Genomic DNA, 15,619 nt, shown 5'->3' on the forward strand with positions numbered 1-15,619 from the left:
ATGACAAGCATGTTTCTCAAATGGTATATAGCCACGCTTGGTTACATAGCTTTCCTCGTAGTCAATAAGAGTTACACAGAATCGAGTTCCTCACGATTATCTGCTATACGTATAGGTCTGCATACTATACTCTTGGTTTCCTGTCTCGGCTACATCGCCCTTCCCTACTATATCACCAAGTAAACCACCTCGGGTTTGCCTGTGGACACCTCGCGTGTCATAGCAGCTCGTAACAGAAAAGTCTATGACGACTGGGAGAACATCCACGAGCTCCTGTCCCTTCTGGATAAAGCGGTTCATCGCAATGTCGACAAACTCGTCCTGGCTACGGGATCGGAGAAGGTCAGGACCGCCATTGTCTCGCCTCCCGACGATACATGGTCCAGCTCGAGGGCCGGACAATCAGCGTTCGATCCAGACCCCTCGATTCCTGAAGGCCTTCCTGCAGGCTCGTCGAGGCTTTCGGGTCGAGAAAGGCGAGAATATCTGGCACTACGTCCACGTTCAAGGCAGATCCAATCTATACTTGTTGCTGGGTGAAGCGGCTTCGCTCGGTGGGCCGCCGGCAACTTGGAACGACCAAGGTTGTCATCTCGCCGAGGCCGGTTCGTTTGCCTGGGGCGACATTCTCAGTAGACTGACAGAGCTCGGCCATCAAAAAAGCGTGCTGGACAGTCCTGAAGCCCCGGTTCTGGATCCGGATGGGGTGGACAAGCTTGTGCTGCGAGGTAAATACTTGGCCGGGACCAATTCACGCGGTATTTCGCTACGTGGCAAGAAAATTCTGAGGTGGCAACCGAAGATGCCGGTAATAGAAGATAGCCTGTCGGATGCTATCGACGTCGAGGCACATTTACTAGGACTTTCTAGTGTTAGATTGTGAAAGGGAATGTTCCTTGTTGCCAATTTGAATGGATCTAGGGGGATCGGCCGTCTATTTACTTGGCAGGACTGCTGCGATGAGCTGATCAAGTAGCACACCATTGCAATACGAGATCTCAAGTTTTGAAAGAGGTCTGTTTCTTCTTACAACACCGGTAGTCACTCCTCATCGGCTCCCTTATGATCGTGATTTTCGCGGCGCATTATGACCGATGCGAGGAAGATGTTGCTTATACTACATTCGTGAGCGTCCCCGCCCCACACTGCGGTGTCCTTGTTCGTAGCCGAGTTTGGATCTCCGGACACATGCAAAACAGGTAAATGGTCTAGGAAAAGCTCGAGGACGTTGTCTCGTGTCTGCGGACAGGTGTGGGTCAGCACGCAGTTACCGTTGCCAATTTGCGACCATTCAAGGGATCAGTGTAGGATGGGTGGAGGGGGAATGGGTAACATCGGGGAAAGGACTGGAACATACCCGGTAGCAACGATAGGCAAAATTTAATCCAGAAGTTCTTCGTCGGAGAACACGCCAGCTTCGACCAGGCATGCGAGCGTGTCAATATGTTCACGTTCCAGCTCCATCTTCTGCCACAGCCGCTTTTCCTGAACGGATTGCCGGGACAAGGCTCGCCACTCCTTGGTGATTCTCGCCACGCGGCGAGAGGCGAGGGGGCATAGTATATCGGCCGCAAGACCGCCGAGTCCGACGTGCACGGTCGACCAGGCCCGGATGTCGGGTCAATTGGAGGTGAGCTCAGCATAGAGACTGCTGATCGTGTCGTTGGAATGTTCCAGGATGTTGAAATCCCTTCCCAAACCGGCGACGCCGATAATGTCCAACGTAGCTTTGCGAACCCAGTCCTCAGCATCGGTCACTCCAAACGTCCTTCCATTAGCCTCGTCCAAAGACGTGTCCGCAAAAGCACCGGCTTCGATGGTCTGTGTCATTTTGACGGCTTTGTCCCAAAACAAAGGGTGCAGCGTCTTAATTTGGCGAAAGGCGAAATTCAGGAGACCGTGCTTCCGTTAGCGTTAGTGATGTATTCCTTCGGCAGCAACTAGACCATCTCCAATGGAGCGCCGCAGAACTTCTCCGCTGTTCCCAGGCTTGGGAAACTCGTAAGTCCTTGCTACCAGGACTTCGGCAAGGGCTTTGGTATTAGTCACCAAGACGTGATCACTCACCGTTGAGAATCCCTTTAAGCCGAATCAGTCCGTCATTGGGAATATCATGCATGAAATCCAGATAGTCTTCACCACGCGGAAACTTGAATTCCCAGGTGGTATGAACGAGGGTAGGGTTCGCACCCTATTGGAAGAAGTCAATGGGTTTGGTTTCTCGTAGGGGGAAATGGATCTTTCATCCGTTGTAAGACGCACCGGCGGACACGGGAGATTTCGAAGTGGACTCAAATAATGAGGATAGACCACCAGAACATAAATCAATCAGACTGACGAATTCAGCGGGAGCATTAAGAGGAATGCTGTGGTGGTGCGGCGTGGTGCCCAAGGGAAGGGTGTGACTGACCCGAGGACGAAGCCTTGAGTCAAGGCGGAACCCAGCACGAGCAGTGACCATTATGAGAAGAACAGCCAGACTGTTTATGGTCTAAAAACCATCTGGATCATATAAGTAGAGTGTCTCTCACCGACTGTTCAGCCGTTTCTGAGCCTATACATGAATATTTCAAGCTCAGGATGGGTATCACGGCCAGCTTGATGGGCAAACCCGCACGAGGCTGGCTATCCCACACGAGGCTGGCTATCCCGCACAAGGCTGCGCGCACCTTTGTCTTTCGTGCCGTCGCAGTCACACTCCTTAGACTCCTTTGTCTCAGAATTCATGTCTCAACTACACCCTTAACAGCGATCTCTCCTGTTCTAGGTTGCGCCGTGGTAATGGGGCACGTAAACCTATTCGAGATACGGGTGAAGCTGAGCGCCCTGCAATTCGAGATACGACAAACGCATCGAGACTCCGCCATCGCTGTCGTCAATCTCCCTCCCGAAGCCTCCCATCACTGAAATCCTCCTCCTCACGCACACATGTGCAGCAGCAGAAGCCGATCACAGCGCAAAAACATCGCGTTCCCGCTTTGCCGAAACAGGTAGCAACCCTCCGGCGAGGGTCTGAGGTGGAGGCGTCGAGAGGACCGGTCTCGTATTGGCCGCAACTTCCTGCACCAGAGCGCATGTTAAAAAGAACTGTCCTCGTCAAAAGAGAGCAAGCATACTGAATCCCTCACGATTCTGGGTGACAGGACCGGAGTAGCCGGAAAATTCCCGCACAGAGAGCATTCCGCACCACCTCCTTTTTCCTCGAGCCAACGTGCTGGGTGTGCCCGAGAACAGGTCATTGCATGACAAGTAGATCAGCAACCAGATCGCACCTCGGTGTCGACGGAGGCAATGACAGTTCTCGGTTCGCGACGCGTATCAGGGCACAGGTCTTGTGGTCGATACTTCTTGAGGAAGAGAAAATGTATTTTCGATCCGTCCGGGGACGGTTGCATTCAGTGTCAACGGTCACGAACCAAGTGCACCATACTACGCGCCAAAACTCGGCCAGGTCGGCGGCCATAACAAGAAGGTCTCGGTCCCCATGCTTCCTTGCACGTTGGGGAGGCCATCAAGCGAACCACTCCGGTACTTCTGGATCCGACGACACGAGGCTCAACATAGCCCATGCTGTTAAGCCCCCTATAACTCTGATGATGCTAGTAGCGTGGCCAGCAGCTCCAAGGCGGCCGAACAATCAACCGCAACCCAGAGCGTGATGGAGCCGCAATTACAACCAACCAGCCTATCTCCATCTCCATCTCCCATGTTCCATCTGGTGGGTTCTGATCCCCGCCGGTCCTACATGGTCACTCTCCTCCAGCCGGCGAACCTAGACCAGTTCATCCACATCACCGACACCATCATGCATACCCCAGCCTTTGGCCCCCGGTCTCAGACCGCGCTACAGTATTCGTTGCGTTACTCAGCAATATCGCTCAACAAATCCTCTCAAGCCATGTTGTCGGCCCTTCTATGGGCACGCCATGTCGCCATCACGTGGGATCAGGTAGATCTCGAGAGCGGCGCCAGTTCTCTTCAGCATTTACGGACTGCCAGTGTCAGCAGCGTCGAGGAGGCTCTCGCAGTGGCCATGTTCGGGCAGACACTGACTGCCAATGACACCATCACGACGGGTCGAGGCTCGTCATTGATCTTACGACACAGCCTGACCTTGCTCAAGCCTCGGTATCCGGCTCTGGTTTCGAATCCATTTACCGAGACCATCACGACGGCGCCTATCCGATCGGCCGAACGGAATATTCCTACGAATCCTCAACCCAGACCCTGCGTGACCTGTCCTACCACGAATTCCAGGGAATAATCGCCGCAGAAAAGGTGGAACACTAGTTAACATGGGGGGGTTGCCCAATCGGACGAAGAATGGCCTGATCTTACAGGGCAAATCCAATTACGCAGTCTGGTTGCCTGAAGTGGAACTGCATGCCTGGGAGTGTTACAACGCGGTATCCAGGCCTGTTATGATCGATCCAAACAGTCTCAACGACAAGGATCAACTCAAGAAAACAGGAGACTTTCTCGCTTGCAAGCAACCACGCCCAAAGGAGGGTTTTCGAGAGCAATGGTTTTACACTTGACCATGGCTCAATGCACAGTGCAGTGACCGGCCGGATACCCTAAAGCGGTCTGTTGATCAAGAATGCAGCTTCGCTAGCTCTGGCGTATCGGTTTCGTGGTCGGTGGACCAACCGAAATGCCTCTGAAGAAGGCCTCCCCGACGTATCGCAATATTTTCGACGCCTCCTCTGGCAGATTCCGTGGTGAACATGGTCGATCCCGTCTCCGAATACAGAATATACATAGGACCGATAAGAGCCTCGTCCTTTTGCGATAACACATGTGGGAGATTTTGAACATGGTTTGATCGAGACGTGTTCAATATGACATTGTCTACCTCGGTTAACTCCGAGGGCGACGGTGCTGCGACTTCAGTAGTTGCAAACCAACCTTCGCGATTTGAGGCATTGTTACAAAGTACGGAACTACAAAACCTACGGCATACTGCCATGCACGATACCCTCTTATTTGCCACACGTCAGCAAGGCTATTATACGAGCCAGGAGCTCGATCCCCGAAGCGACAGGTTCGATCTGGGAGCATGGATGAGACACAAGGTTGAACAATTCGAAGCGGGTGATATCAAGAGACGGAAAACGGGTGTCATCTTCAGGGACCTGTCCGTCTCCAGGTCTGCGGCCCAGATTAAGGTGCTGGCTGCAGAAGACTGTTGATTTCAAACTGACCACACCTTTCCACCTCGCGGAACTGTCGCAGTGCCGACGGAAGCACCGGAAAATCCTGCAGAACTTCAATGGCCTCGTCAATTGCGTCGAGATATTACTTGTCCTGGGTCGACCAGGCTCGGGATGCTCCACATTCCTCAAATTCATGTCCGCAAGCTATGGCGGTCTTGTTCTGGCCAAAGAGAGCGTGATCAAATGGCAGGGGAAGCACGCACTGCCCCAGTCTCCCTACACACTCGGTTACGGAATGCAGGTGCCAGGCGCGTATACCAGCGCATCTGGAACGATGCCACCGCCACGGCGACCACGGTCGGCGGCAACGTGGTCATGTGGCTGATCATCGCTTCACTCTTATACGGGACACCGTTCGGCACCCTAGCCTTTTTCGCCAAAAGCTCGCTGCTGCTCTTCGCCGTCCTCCTGAACTCGCTTCTCACCGTCACAGAGATCAATTCGCTTTACACTCAGCGTCCCATTGTCGAGAAGCACAAGACATATGCCTTCTATCATCCGTCCACGGAAGCCCTCGCAGGCATTGTGTCCGACATAACCATCAAAATCGCCTCGAACATCGTTTTCAACCCGATCGTTTACTTCCTCGGTGGCCTGAGGTATGAGGCCGGGCCGTATTTCATTCTCTTCATCGTCAACTTTGCCACGCTCCTTACCATGAGCTGCATATTTAGGACGGTCGCAGCAGCAAATAAGACCATAGCCCAGGCTCTTGCTATTGTAGGGGCCTTCCTGCTCGCAGTGGTCATCTACACCGGGTTTGCAATTCCACCATTGAATATGCACCCATGGTTTATTGAATCACTTGGATAAACTCTCTAAGTTTCGCATTTAAAGCGCTCATTGTGAACGAATTCCACGGAAGGGATTTTCCGTGTTCGAATGTCATTCCGGCCTACCTCGGTTTCAGCACCGGCGTCGGCGTGGTGACTGGCGACATGTTGATTAACGGTGCGCCACTTAAGTCGAGCTTCCTGCGTAAAATCGGCTATGTTTAGTAATAAGATCTCCATTTACATACATCGACCGTGAGAGAGGCTCTTCAACCGAAATCGACACCAGTGCAAGAGAAGTATGAATATGTGGAGAAGGGTAGGCGCAACGAATTGATTTCGAATAGACATTGATGATTGACTTGATCGCCAGTGATTTAGATGCTGGACGAGACCGAATTTGCTGGAGCAGTCATTGGCACTCCCGGTCAAGGGTTGAACGTCGAGCAGCGGAAGCTCCTGAAGATCGGCGTCGAGCCCGCGGCCAAACTAACTGTTCTTCTGTTTCTGGGAGAGCCAACGTCGGGTCTTTACAGTCAGTCCTCCTGGACGATCGTTTCCTTCCTCCGCAAGCCGTCCTGTCGACCGGATGCACCAGCCCTCGGCGACCCCCTTCGAACAGTTTAATCGTCTGCTCTTCCTCGACCAGGGAGGGTGCACTGTCTACTTTGGTGATGTCGGTCAGGATTCGTCTATGCTGCTAGACTACTTCCACAAGAATGGGGCGCGTCGGTGTGAGACCAGCCAGAACCCGGCAGAGTATATGCTGGAGATCGCCAGAACGGGAAGAGCTTCGAATGATTAGAAGACGGACTGGCCGGCTATCTGGCAAGCCAGCTCTGAAGCTGCCGTGCTCGAAGCTAAGCTGGACCGGCTCCAGCATACTCTAGCGGAAAAACACATCGACATTCAGCAAGACAACATCGACGACACCGCTGCAATCCCTGTCTGCAACACCATTTCACCACCATCAACGCCTGGAACCCGCTCAAGGCCAGTCCGAAGCAGTCGTAAACCCGTGCACTATACCGTTGACTCTAGTGATTCCAATTCCGAGCGCTCTCCGTCACCTACTGCGCCCCGATGGCCTTGAGACCCACTGGTTGACTCTGCCTGCGAAGACGCAACAATCCCTGCCATGCCTCTCAGCAATCAATTCGTCACCGTAGCGACTCGAATGTTCCAACAATACTGGCGAAGACCGACCTATATTGGTAGTAAGTACGCGCTGGGCATCGCTTCTGCACGTGCGTCTTTCTTGGCCACTCTTGTCGTGCACACAATGGATGTCACTGACTACCACGCTTATAGTCTTCATTGGATTCTCCTTCTATTTACCCAGCGCGTCGATCCAGGCGATCCAGTCGATGATGTTCTCCATCTTCATGTTGAGTGCCATCCTCATGTTGACTGCCATCTTCGCCGCCCTCGTCCAGCAAGTCATGCCTCAATTCATTTTTCAACGCGATCTCTACGAAGTGCGGGAGCGACCGTCATAAATGCAGCACTGGTCCGTCTTCATCGTCTCCAACATCATGGTCGAGAGCCCAAACGCCATCTCCCTCGGCATCCTCGTGTTTGCCCCCTTCGACTACCCGACTTTTGGGATCACATCATCTAAGCGACAAGAGTTGGTCTTACTTTTCTGCATCCAATTCTTCGTCTTTGGCTCGACCTTCGCCCACATGGTCGTCGCCGCGTTGCCGGACGCGGAGACGGCCGGCCAGATTGCCACCATGCTCTTCTACCTGGCCTTAACGCTCAACGGCGTCTTGCTTCCCCCGAAGGCTCTCCCGGGATTCTGGATCTTCGCGTACCGCGTCAGTCCTCTAACTTACCTGGTCAACGGTGTCGCCATTGTGCTCAGCAGACGACAGGTCCAGTGCGCGGCGAACGAGCTGAGCCGTTTCAGCCCGCGCCGAACATGACTTGTGGCGAGTACATGGTGCCGTACCTCCAGGCCGCAGGACCATCGGCAGGAACCCTGATTCACCCCGAGGCGTCCCGAGACTGCGAATATTGCCCGTTGCAATTGACCGATCAGTTTCTGACGGCGAGGAATGCCCATGCAGAAGATGACTGGCAGGACTTCGGCATCGTTTGGGCGTTCATCGGATTCAACGTCCACTTTAGCCGCAGTCTTCTTCCATGGCGAACACGGGAGCCCCTCAGATCCTTCCGAGGGTCTCCCACACGCGTGACGGGTAAAGAGACTTTCGCCGCTATTGTCAAGCTTTGTCGCTCGCGGTATATCACCCAGCAGGGTGGAATGGATTGATGCCAATATCAAGAGCAGTGCAGCTGTGATACCGGCGGTCCTGAGACGCACGGCCCCAACACCTCCAATGGCAGATTACAGCGCGATTCCAGACTTCGACTCGTTGCCTAAGGTTGAAGGACTCCCACAAGACTGTGCCCTTGGGCCTCTTCGACCGGGATGGGAAGAAAGACCGGCTCGGATGTCTCAACTTCTTGACTCAGGACGTGGTGCGCGAGGCACTACGAGAAGTCCGCGACGGTGTATGGGGGCGTTGAACTGGGGGATTGGGGCAATCAAGAAGCCCGGGTTCGGGCGGAAGGGGTTGAAGCATACGATCATCAATTTCAAAAAGGGGCCGCAAACATGTGGAAGTTCGGCACCCACGCCATATCCGTCCGAGATCTCGAGCAGGTAGCCGAGTATCAGGGGACGCGGTTGAAGCGCGGTGACATCCTGATCACCACAACCGGCTTCACCGAGGACCTGGCAGCCGAGCGCGACGTGGACTGCAGATGCCAGTCAACGAGAGCGCGCTCCATCGGACTTGCCACTCCACAGCCCGGGGCCGGCGCTGCCATTGCGAGCACGTTCGGACTCGTCCAGATCACAGATGGTCATAGTTCCGCTGGTCCAGGGAGGTTAGAAGGCCATCAGATACCCAGCATTGTAACTTGGCCTCATTCGCCTCTTCACTTCGATGCAAAAGAAGCCATGATTCCTGGAGCTGACACTGTTGCTAAGCATACGATACTACTCAGCGCCCGCCGGCCTGTCGAAAGAGGAGGTGCAAGGGAGAATAATGGATCTTTGAAGAACTTTGACAAAGTGCGCACCCGTTCCTCGGTCCAGTCCAGACGAGATGTCCTCCGCTCAGCTTCACCGACGCCCCTTGGGTCGTCATCCTACAAGGCGAACCACCACAGCCTGCCCAGGCTGAAGAAGTCCGCCTCGGATGGCTGCCGCCTGTACATGCTGCTCTGGGCTGCTGCTCCGCCCCAACTCCCGTCTGCGTCCCCAAGGCCGTTTCGATTCCATCTCCCGCACGACAGCCGCGTCCCTCGCACAGGCGTACCACTGGCCCTCGGCACCCGTCCAGGAGCACACGAAGCGGTCTACCTTCCGACAGCGAAGGTGCAGTTCCCTTTCAGAGAACCCATCACAAGGTAAGTCACGCTTCTATAAAACGATCCCCAGGTTCCATTTCTGCCTTGTTTTAATCACGAGCCGTGATCCCCTGGCGAAGCACAAAGACTCGACCGAGTTGATCGCCCATAAAGACCGTGTGGGCATTACCTGCACAATGTATGTCTTACTCCTCGGGTGGAACGAGCTAACAGTTGCCCGACCTATCGTGCCAGTTTCCACCTCATCGAACTGATCGCCCTCAACAATAAACAGCACGCGCCAGGCGCCGACCCGCCCTTTCGCCTGAGATATCAGCTTCCATGATCGGCTCATAGTTACTCACGCTGCTGGAAATTCACTAGGTGCGCTAGAGATTTTCATCCGAGCTCGAATCTGCACAATTTGGATCGCTTTCAATTCCTGGGAAAGTCAACCGGAGCGCGCTCTGCCCGTTTGCTTCCGGAACTTGTGCTTACGGTAATAACGCAGCCTTGGAGCTGGACACTGGACCGTTGGATTCCAACGACGTTTTGAGGTTGAACGCCGACACCAATCGACACCAAACATGCGCCCGACGAGGAAGAGGAAGAGGAGTCTAAGGACGACAGACCGGGCGGCCACGATGACGACGGCGACGAGGCCCTCGGCGAACATTGCAAGAAATTCGGCCGCTACGAGTTCCTCCTGACCAGCGTACCCCCGAACGTGCCCGGCAGAGTCGGAAGCCCACCGAACGCTCTCGCGATCTTCTAGGCAAATGATCACACAGCAATTACGGAGAAGGATGCATAGGTAGAAGAGGTCAGTCCAGAAGGTTATAGGAGTTCAGACAGTCGATGGCACATCCTACCATGCTCCCAAGGTCGTCTTTGCAACAGGTATGAACGGTCGATCGACGCGAATCGGCACATTTGCCCTGAAACGTCTTACCTCTTGGAAGGGACAGGGTGTCTGCTTCGGGGCTCGCTGTATATCTCTGTCGCGGACACATGCTCAATAACATGTCCGCAAACGAGGCCGCATCTCTCATCGCCTTCACAGTTGAACGCGACTTCATCAATGGCAAAAGAGCCAATCGTCCAGGGCACGCAGCACTTGCAACCGCGAAGAGTCTCTGCAGCCGTATAACGTTCCTAGGCCTCGTCTCTATGAAGCCGCAAACCCAATACACACCCGTGACGAAAATGCCAACCGCAACCGCCAGAGTTGGCGACAAGGTCATCGCCTCCTCGTCCAGCTACCAAACCGTCGAGGGCAACGTGTACTTCCCGCTGTCGACGCTGGCTGACCCGTCGATGCTGGCGTCGCCCACCACGCACTCGCCTTGCCCTTCTACAGGCAAGGTGAACTATTAAATCTCAAGATGGTTCCCCTGAAGATGATTTCTTGAGACCAGGACAATGGGTGTCGAAGACCCCTGGAATCACAAAGCTAATCATCATCAGCCCGCACAAAGCCAACACTTTTTTCCATGCGATTCCAGAGTCGAAAGACAAGCCAGTTACGTCGAAAGGGACTACCCTACATCTATATCAAGCCCGAACGTCACGAGGGATGGTTTCCTTTGATACATTAGATATATACAAGTTTCCAGGAAAGAACACCCCCGAGAGGATCGAACCACAAGCCATTGCTCTACTCGGTCTCTTTACAGGCCAGCTGTACTTCTCTTCATTCGAGCACTACAGAGAGTTTTGTGCACTCGTCGGTCTCTTTGACGGAGAACGACCACTGGTCCGCAAGCGGTAGGTCGCAACCGAAAATTTTGTTTCGCCTGCTTGCAGAAAATCGAGCGGCTGGACGGAGTGCACCGCGCACATTAAGGACCACGTCGCGTTTTGTAAGTCATCACCATCACCTTTGTTCTTTGTGCTCCTCACCGACGTATGTCATGTGGGAGACAAGGATCGATTTCGACTGCGTGGGCTAGGGGGGCGGGACAACTGGACTAGCAGGAAATGCTCGAAACCACAGAAACATCCCATCACCTCTCTGCCAGCCTTCGTGGTGTTGTACACCGAGACCAGCATGCTCCACGAATCATACAACCTCATGGCGAGGAATATCACCAGATCTGGCGGGTACGAGCCAGCACTATTGCTTGGTTTTGTCTCCGATTGCTGCTCTGCATCTAGGACTAAGTCAATACCCATATTGGTAGTCAACAGTCAAGGTAGGTTGGCTTTGTGTCACTCTATCACTGCCTTGCCGACACTGTCACAGCCTTGCCGACACTGTCACTACCTTGTCCGGCACTGCCTTTGGGCGCGTCTGAACCCCATAAAAGGTTCAAACATTTCTTCCATGGTTGTCTTTCTTCATCATTCGCACTCATCATAGTTTACCCTACCAGTTCCAACTGGCTGCGAGCACCCTTGACTAGAATGACGTCCCCCTTGGTCCCGCACTTCGTTCCCCACTACCAGCCCTCGAGCCTGCCTCCAGCGCCAATGTTGCCGCCAGCACCGGTTCCAGGCAACCTAGACCAGCTCAAGACATACGTTGAGGGTATGAAAGCTGGTGAGTGTGGGCCTCAAATGGACGAAGATGTCGAATTCAACGTTTCCGTTCATGATTGGGACAAGTTGTGTAAGCAATACGACATTGAGGAGCGAGTCTACCGATACACCTACGATGCCTCCAAGTCGATTCTTACCCTCCACGGGCCCCCGTCGCCGGCGCATGAGATCATCGTCGAATTTCTCAGACACAGTCTCTTTCGAAATATCGACTATAGGCCGACGGTTCGAATCGCCACTGGTACGGAACTTATTGCTACAGAGGGAGAATACTCCTGGTCGAGGAAAGTACCTGATTTAGTGATTCTTGAAATGGACCCCCAAAAAGGCTGGATGTTCAAAATGACGTTCGAAATTGGCGTTTCTCAGACGTACCAGAAGTTGAAAGAGAATGTGGAGTTGATATTGAAGGGCACAGGCTCAGTGGCTCAATGTATCCTGGTGAAGTTGACCGAGACACCAGAGTATAGGTGCCCGCTATCTACGGAGGCAAGAGCTGAGAAGGCTTGGAAAGCACCGCGCACAATCGAGGAAGACGAGTTTGAGGGTAAAGGGTATGGGCCTATTCGCTTCCAAGGTCAGCAATGGGTGGGCAACATCTCGGAAATCTTCTGGGAGGCATGGAAATTAGACGCTGCCACCAACGAAATCCAATTAGACGGGGAGCGACAAATCATCCACCCGGCATCTCCGTCTATGCCTCGACCGGATATCCCACTTGGCCTGGCCCTCTCTGACCTCAAGCCGGAAGACTCGATAAAGTTAAACTGGGATTTCTTTGAAGCGGCCTTTAAGGCGATCATGACCAATTTGGCCAGACATCGATACAGCGAATGGTACCACAAAACGGAGGGTGATAATCTGAAGGACAAGGACAAGGACTACGAGGAAGAGGATGAGGATGAGGAAGAGGATTAGGAGGATCAACATGGTAAGAAGAAATGACGGATGAAGTGGCGGATGGGATGAATTCGTCTCAGACCCCCTCCCCGGGGAGGAGGATGGAGGTCGATTCTCGAGAGGCGGGGACGACGGGGATTCGCGGCCGATCAACTCCTTCCGCCGTGGGCCTTCGTGGGAGGTGGGTAGAAGGCGGACATCATTGCTCGCTCGCCACACGAGTTGGAATGGGATACGAAAGAATAAACGTTACCGACAATTCTCACCGAAGCCAACTTGGGCGCGAGCGCGACTAATGTTCGAGATGATTGTGAAGAAGATAGATAGGACAGGCTCGATAGAAGAGAACTTGGTCAATGACACAGTCTACACCATTCCGATATTCCCAAACCGTTCTTGCTTTCCCCCTGAGCAGATTTCCCAAGAACCTGTCCAGCAGGCTTCGTAGCACGAACCCAAGACCGAGCCGCCCATTTCCTACGCTCGTACCATGATCGTCCCCTAGGTTGTCAGCCATCTCTCCGTGGGCTCACCGAGTCATGCACAATACTCATCCATTCCCTCCTGGATTAGCTTGCCTAGCTAGCCAGACAGCATCTCAAAGCGGCTCGTATTCAGGATGTCGTTCGAGATCACACACGTGGAAATCCCATAGATCATTACGACTGCGGCTCTTCATACACTTAGGATCGATCTGATGTTCTGTGATCGTGAATGCCCCGTCGTCGCTAGTCCGAACGGCCGATACACATCGCATTCTCTTATCGATCCTCTCGGTGTAGGTGATGGACCGGCAGGGCAGATTCGTCATCAGCATGCCCAGATGGCTCTTGACTCCCTCTTCCTGCACATGAACCGGAAGAATCACACCGTTGGAAGAATTGGGATCAAAGTTGTAATCTCGGTCGATCTCAATGTGGCGTGGACACGTGAAGTTTGGTTCCGCCGCGACGCGCGGGAGGTCTTGGGCCAGGTCACTCAGGGATACCCGGCTATTGAGCCGCAGCGTTTCGAGCCCCGCGGGAAATCGGAAGAAATAGTCGACGGGGCACCGGCAGTGACTGGAGAAGCTCAGTTCTTGGAGTCCGGTCAGCCGCGTAAAATCATACGGGCGAGACCCATCCGCCCCCCAGATATCATAGGTGGCCGCGCCATGCACCTTCAGCGTCCGCAGTTGGGGTTGGTGCCGTGTCAGCGCTTCGAGGACTTTTTTGAGGCTCTCGGCTCGGACGTCGTGGGGATTTTGACTCACCGCCACCACGAGGCTCTCGAGCGCTTTTGGCAAGTGGAGGAGGGCGGACACGGTCGTCGGGCTCGTTTCGGACGTGAACCCGCGCGTCGGATCCAGGTCACCACTCACCAAGAGCGTCAGATGCTTCAACGGGGTGGATTGGACGGGTGGCAGGGGAAATCGACGCGTCTGGCGGATCGTGGGGAACGACACCTTCAAGCTGGTGAGGTTTGGCGCCCGCAGGATGGGCGTAATCTCAATCGTGTTGGCTTGCAGGGATATCAATGTACATTCCCGCAACTCGGTGAAGGCCCCCGTGCCGCCGAGCAAAGCCTTTTCCAGTTCCTCGAAGACACTGGACTCTTGCAGATCAACATGCTCGAGTGGTCGCAGGATGCCATCCACATCGGCCAGCTTCGTGTTCGCACAGACGTGGATCGCCTGGAGCTTCCGGAATTCGGGGATCAACGAGATCATCTTTTCTTGGCCAGGGTTGGTGCCGCGGCCGGAGGTGGTCTCATCGGCCCTGCCGGACGACCTCAGAGGGTGAATAATTATGGTCCTCACAAGGTCATGTTGGTGTGGGTGCCTTCTGAAACTGTCGGCTTGTTCTCCTGCAAATTCGGGGTGGATAATGTCCAGGACCTTGAAAAAGGTCCGGTCGCATAGGTCCCACAGCCGTCTGCATGTCTGGCGAAGTGATCCGACGTCCTTTGGATGCCCGTCTTTGTCTTCCAGTAGCTCGATGACTTGTACCCATATTTCATCGGGAAGCCCGAGCGTTGTTTTGATTGGAGGTGGAACCATAATCCTGAGTTGTTTTTCGTCTTCACTTTGACGTTGTGCCATAATCCTGAGTTGGTCAGCGTATTATCAATGTATGGAGGAGGGACTTGCTGGGAGAGTCAGAGGCTGGTAGTATTTATGTCAGAAAACAAAGTCCCACAAGGTATGAGTCCAAGGCATGAACACAAGGCAGTTGGGTCAGGAAGGCAACTGAGTAAACAATGCACGCGACAAAGGAAACAAGGGGAGGCAACCGAGTGAACAAAGCAGTCGCGAAACCCAGCGCTCAAGTGAACAAAATATTGGAGTGAAGAAGCATGTTCGCTGCTTGGAGAAGCCTGATGCCTCTTATAATTGCCGTTATCGTTCTCGCTCGTGTCCTGGGTTTTGGCCTCATGCTTGATGCTCGTGTGGGACTATCCGAATGTAGATAGCCGTATCTACTTTTATTGATCAGATAAGCTTGCAATCATCAGTCAGAGTGATACAAGGCCCGAGGAATGGAACGTCGGGCAAGGACAGCAACGGTCCTGGTCCCCAAAGCAGTCGCTGACTAGCAATAAGCTGGCCATATGATCATCATGTGGCGAACATATCGATAGATACGATCGTTCATCGATACCTTTTCGTATCTGGAAAGCGGCTGTCCGCTTGAATTGTGCCGATGAGGGAAGGTGAAGCGAGCTGTTCCGACTGTGTATATCATTCTTTCTCAGTAGTTCAATTCTGCATCATATCTACTGGCCAAGACGGTTCCTCAACTCAGGAGCATAAGAGTGAGCGCCACAGCGACGCAATTCTTTTCGGCA

At 53.7% G+C, this 15,619-nt stretch overlaps 9 protein-coding genes across 9 annotated transcripts; 8 read left to right on the top strand and 1 right to left on the bottom strand.

The window, feature by feature from the left end:
- Positions 1–304: 304 nt before the first annotated feature.
- PV07_08681 (uncharacterized protein) lies at positions 305–883 on the top strand (the record flags this gene model as incomplete). Its single annotated transcript, XM_016395875.1, has 1 exon — positions 305–883. One exon carries the CDS (start codon positions 305–307, stop codon positions 881–883), a length of 579 nt encoding a protein of 192 aa, XP_016245731.1.
- A 737-nt stretch (positions 884–1,620) lies between these two features.
- Positions 1,621–2,461, bottom strand: PV07_08682 (uncharacterized protein; the record flags this gene model as incomplete). The annotated part of the gene is made up of 4 exons (XM_016395876.1): positions 1,621–1,902; positions 1,972–2,033; positions 2,068–2,191; positions 2,339–2,461. 4 exons carry the CDS (start codon positions 2,459–2,461, stop codon positions 1,621–1,623), a joined length of 591 nt encoding a protein of 196 aa, XP_016245732.1.
- A 1,245-nt stretch (positions 2,462–3,706) lies between these two features.
- Positions 3,707–4,264, top strand: PV07_08683 (uncharacterized protein; the record flags this gene model as incomplete). The annotated part of the gene is made up of 1 exon (XM_016395877.1): positions 3,707–4,264. One exon carries the CDS (start codon positions 3,707–3,709, stop codon positions 4,262–4,264), a length of 558 nt encoding a protein of 185 aa, XP_016245733.1.
- Positions 4,265–5,399: 1,135 nt separating this feature from the next.
- Positions 5,400–6,616, top strand: PV07_08684 (multidrug resistance protein CDR1; the record flags this gene model as incomplete). Its single annotated transcript, XM_016395878.1, has 4 exons — positions 5,400–5,974; positions 6,040–6,167; positions 6,215–6,288; positions 6,371–6,616. 4 exons carry the CDS (start codon positions 5,400–5,402, stop codon positions 6,614–6,616), a joined length of 1,023 nt encoding a protein of 340 aa, XP_016245734.1.
- Positions 6,617–7,127: 511 nt separating this feature from the next.
- On the top strand, positions 7,128–7,488 carry PV07_08685 (uncharacterized protein; the record flags this gene model as incomplete). The annotated part of the gene is made up of 2 exons (XM_016395879.1): positions 7,128–7,236; positions 7,301–7,488. The coding sequence occupies 2 exons, from the start codon at positions 7,128–7,130 to the stop codon at positions 7,486–7,488; spliced, it is 297 nt and encodes a 98-aa protein (XP_016245735.1).
- Positions 7,489–7,524: 36 nt separating this feature from the next.
- On the top strand, positions 7,525–8,267 carry PV07_08686 (uncharacterized protein; the record flags this gene model as incomplete). The annotated part of the gene is made up of 2 exons (XM_016395880.1): positions 7,525–7,848; positions 7,902–8,267. The coding sequence occupies 2 exons, from the start codon at positions 7,525–7,527 to the stop codon at positions 8,265–8,267; spliced, it is 690 nt and encodes a 229-aa protein (XP_016245736.1).
- Positions 8,268–8,612: 345 nt separating this feature from the next.
- Positions 8,613–9,698, top strand: PV07_08687 (uncharacterized protein; the record flags this gene model as incomplete). Its single annotated transcript, XM_016395881.1, has 2 exons — positions 8,613–9,412; positions 9,608–9,698. The coding sequence occupies 2 exons, from the start codon at positions 8,613–8,615 to the stop codon at positions 9,696–9,698; spliced, it is 891 nt and encodes a 296-aa protein (XP_016245737.1).
- Positions 9,699–10,375: 677 nt separating this feature from the next.
- Positions 10,376–10,729, top strand: PV07_08688 (uncharacterized protein; the record flags this gene model as incomplete). Its single annotated transcript, XM_016395882.1, has 1 exon — positions 10,376–10,729. One exon carries the CDS (start codon positions 10,376–10,378, stop codon positions 10,727–10,729), a length of 354 nt encoding a protein of 117 aa, XP_016245738.1.
- A 1,029-nt stretch (positions 10,730–11,758) lies between these two features.
- Positions 11,759–12,811, top strand: PV07_08689 (uncharacterized protein; the record flags this gene model as incomplete). Its single annotated transcript, XM_016395883.1, has 1 exon — positions 11,759–12,811. The coding sequence occupies one exon, from the start codon at positions 11,759–11,761 to the stop codon at positions 12,809–12,811; it is 1,053 nt and encodes a 350-aa protein (XP_016245739.1).
- Positions 12,812–15,619: the final 2,808 nt, after the last annotated feature.

The sequence above is a fragment of the Cladophialophora immunda genome, assembly GCF_000835495.1.
Source record: "Cladophialophora immunda strain CBS 83496 unplaced genomic scaffold supercont1.5, whole genome shotgun sequence".
NCBI classification, from domain to species: Eukaryota; Fungi; Ascomycota; class Eurotiomycetes; order Chaetothyriales; family Herpotrichiellaceae; genus Cladophialophora; species Cladophialophora immunda.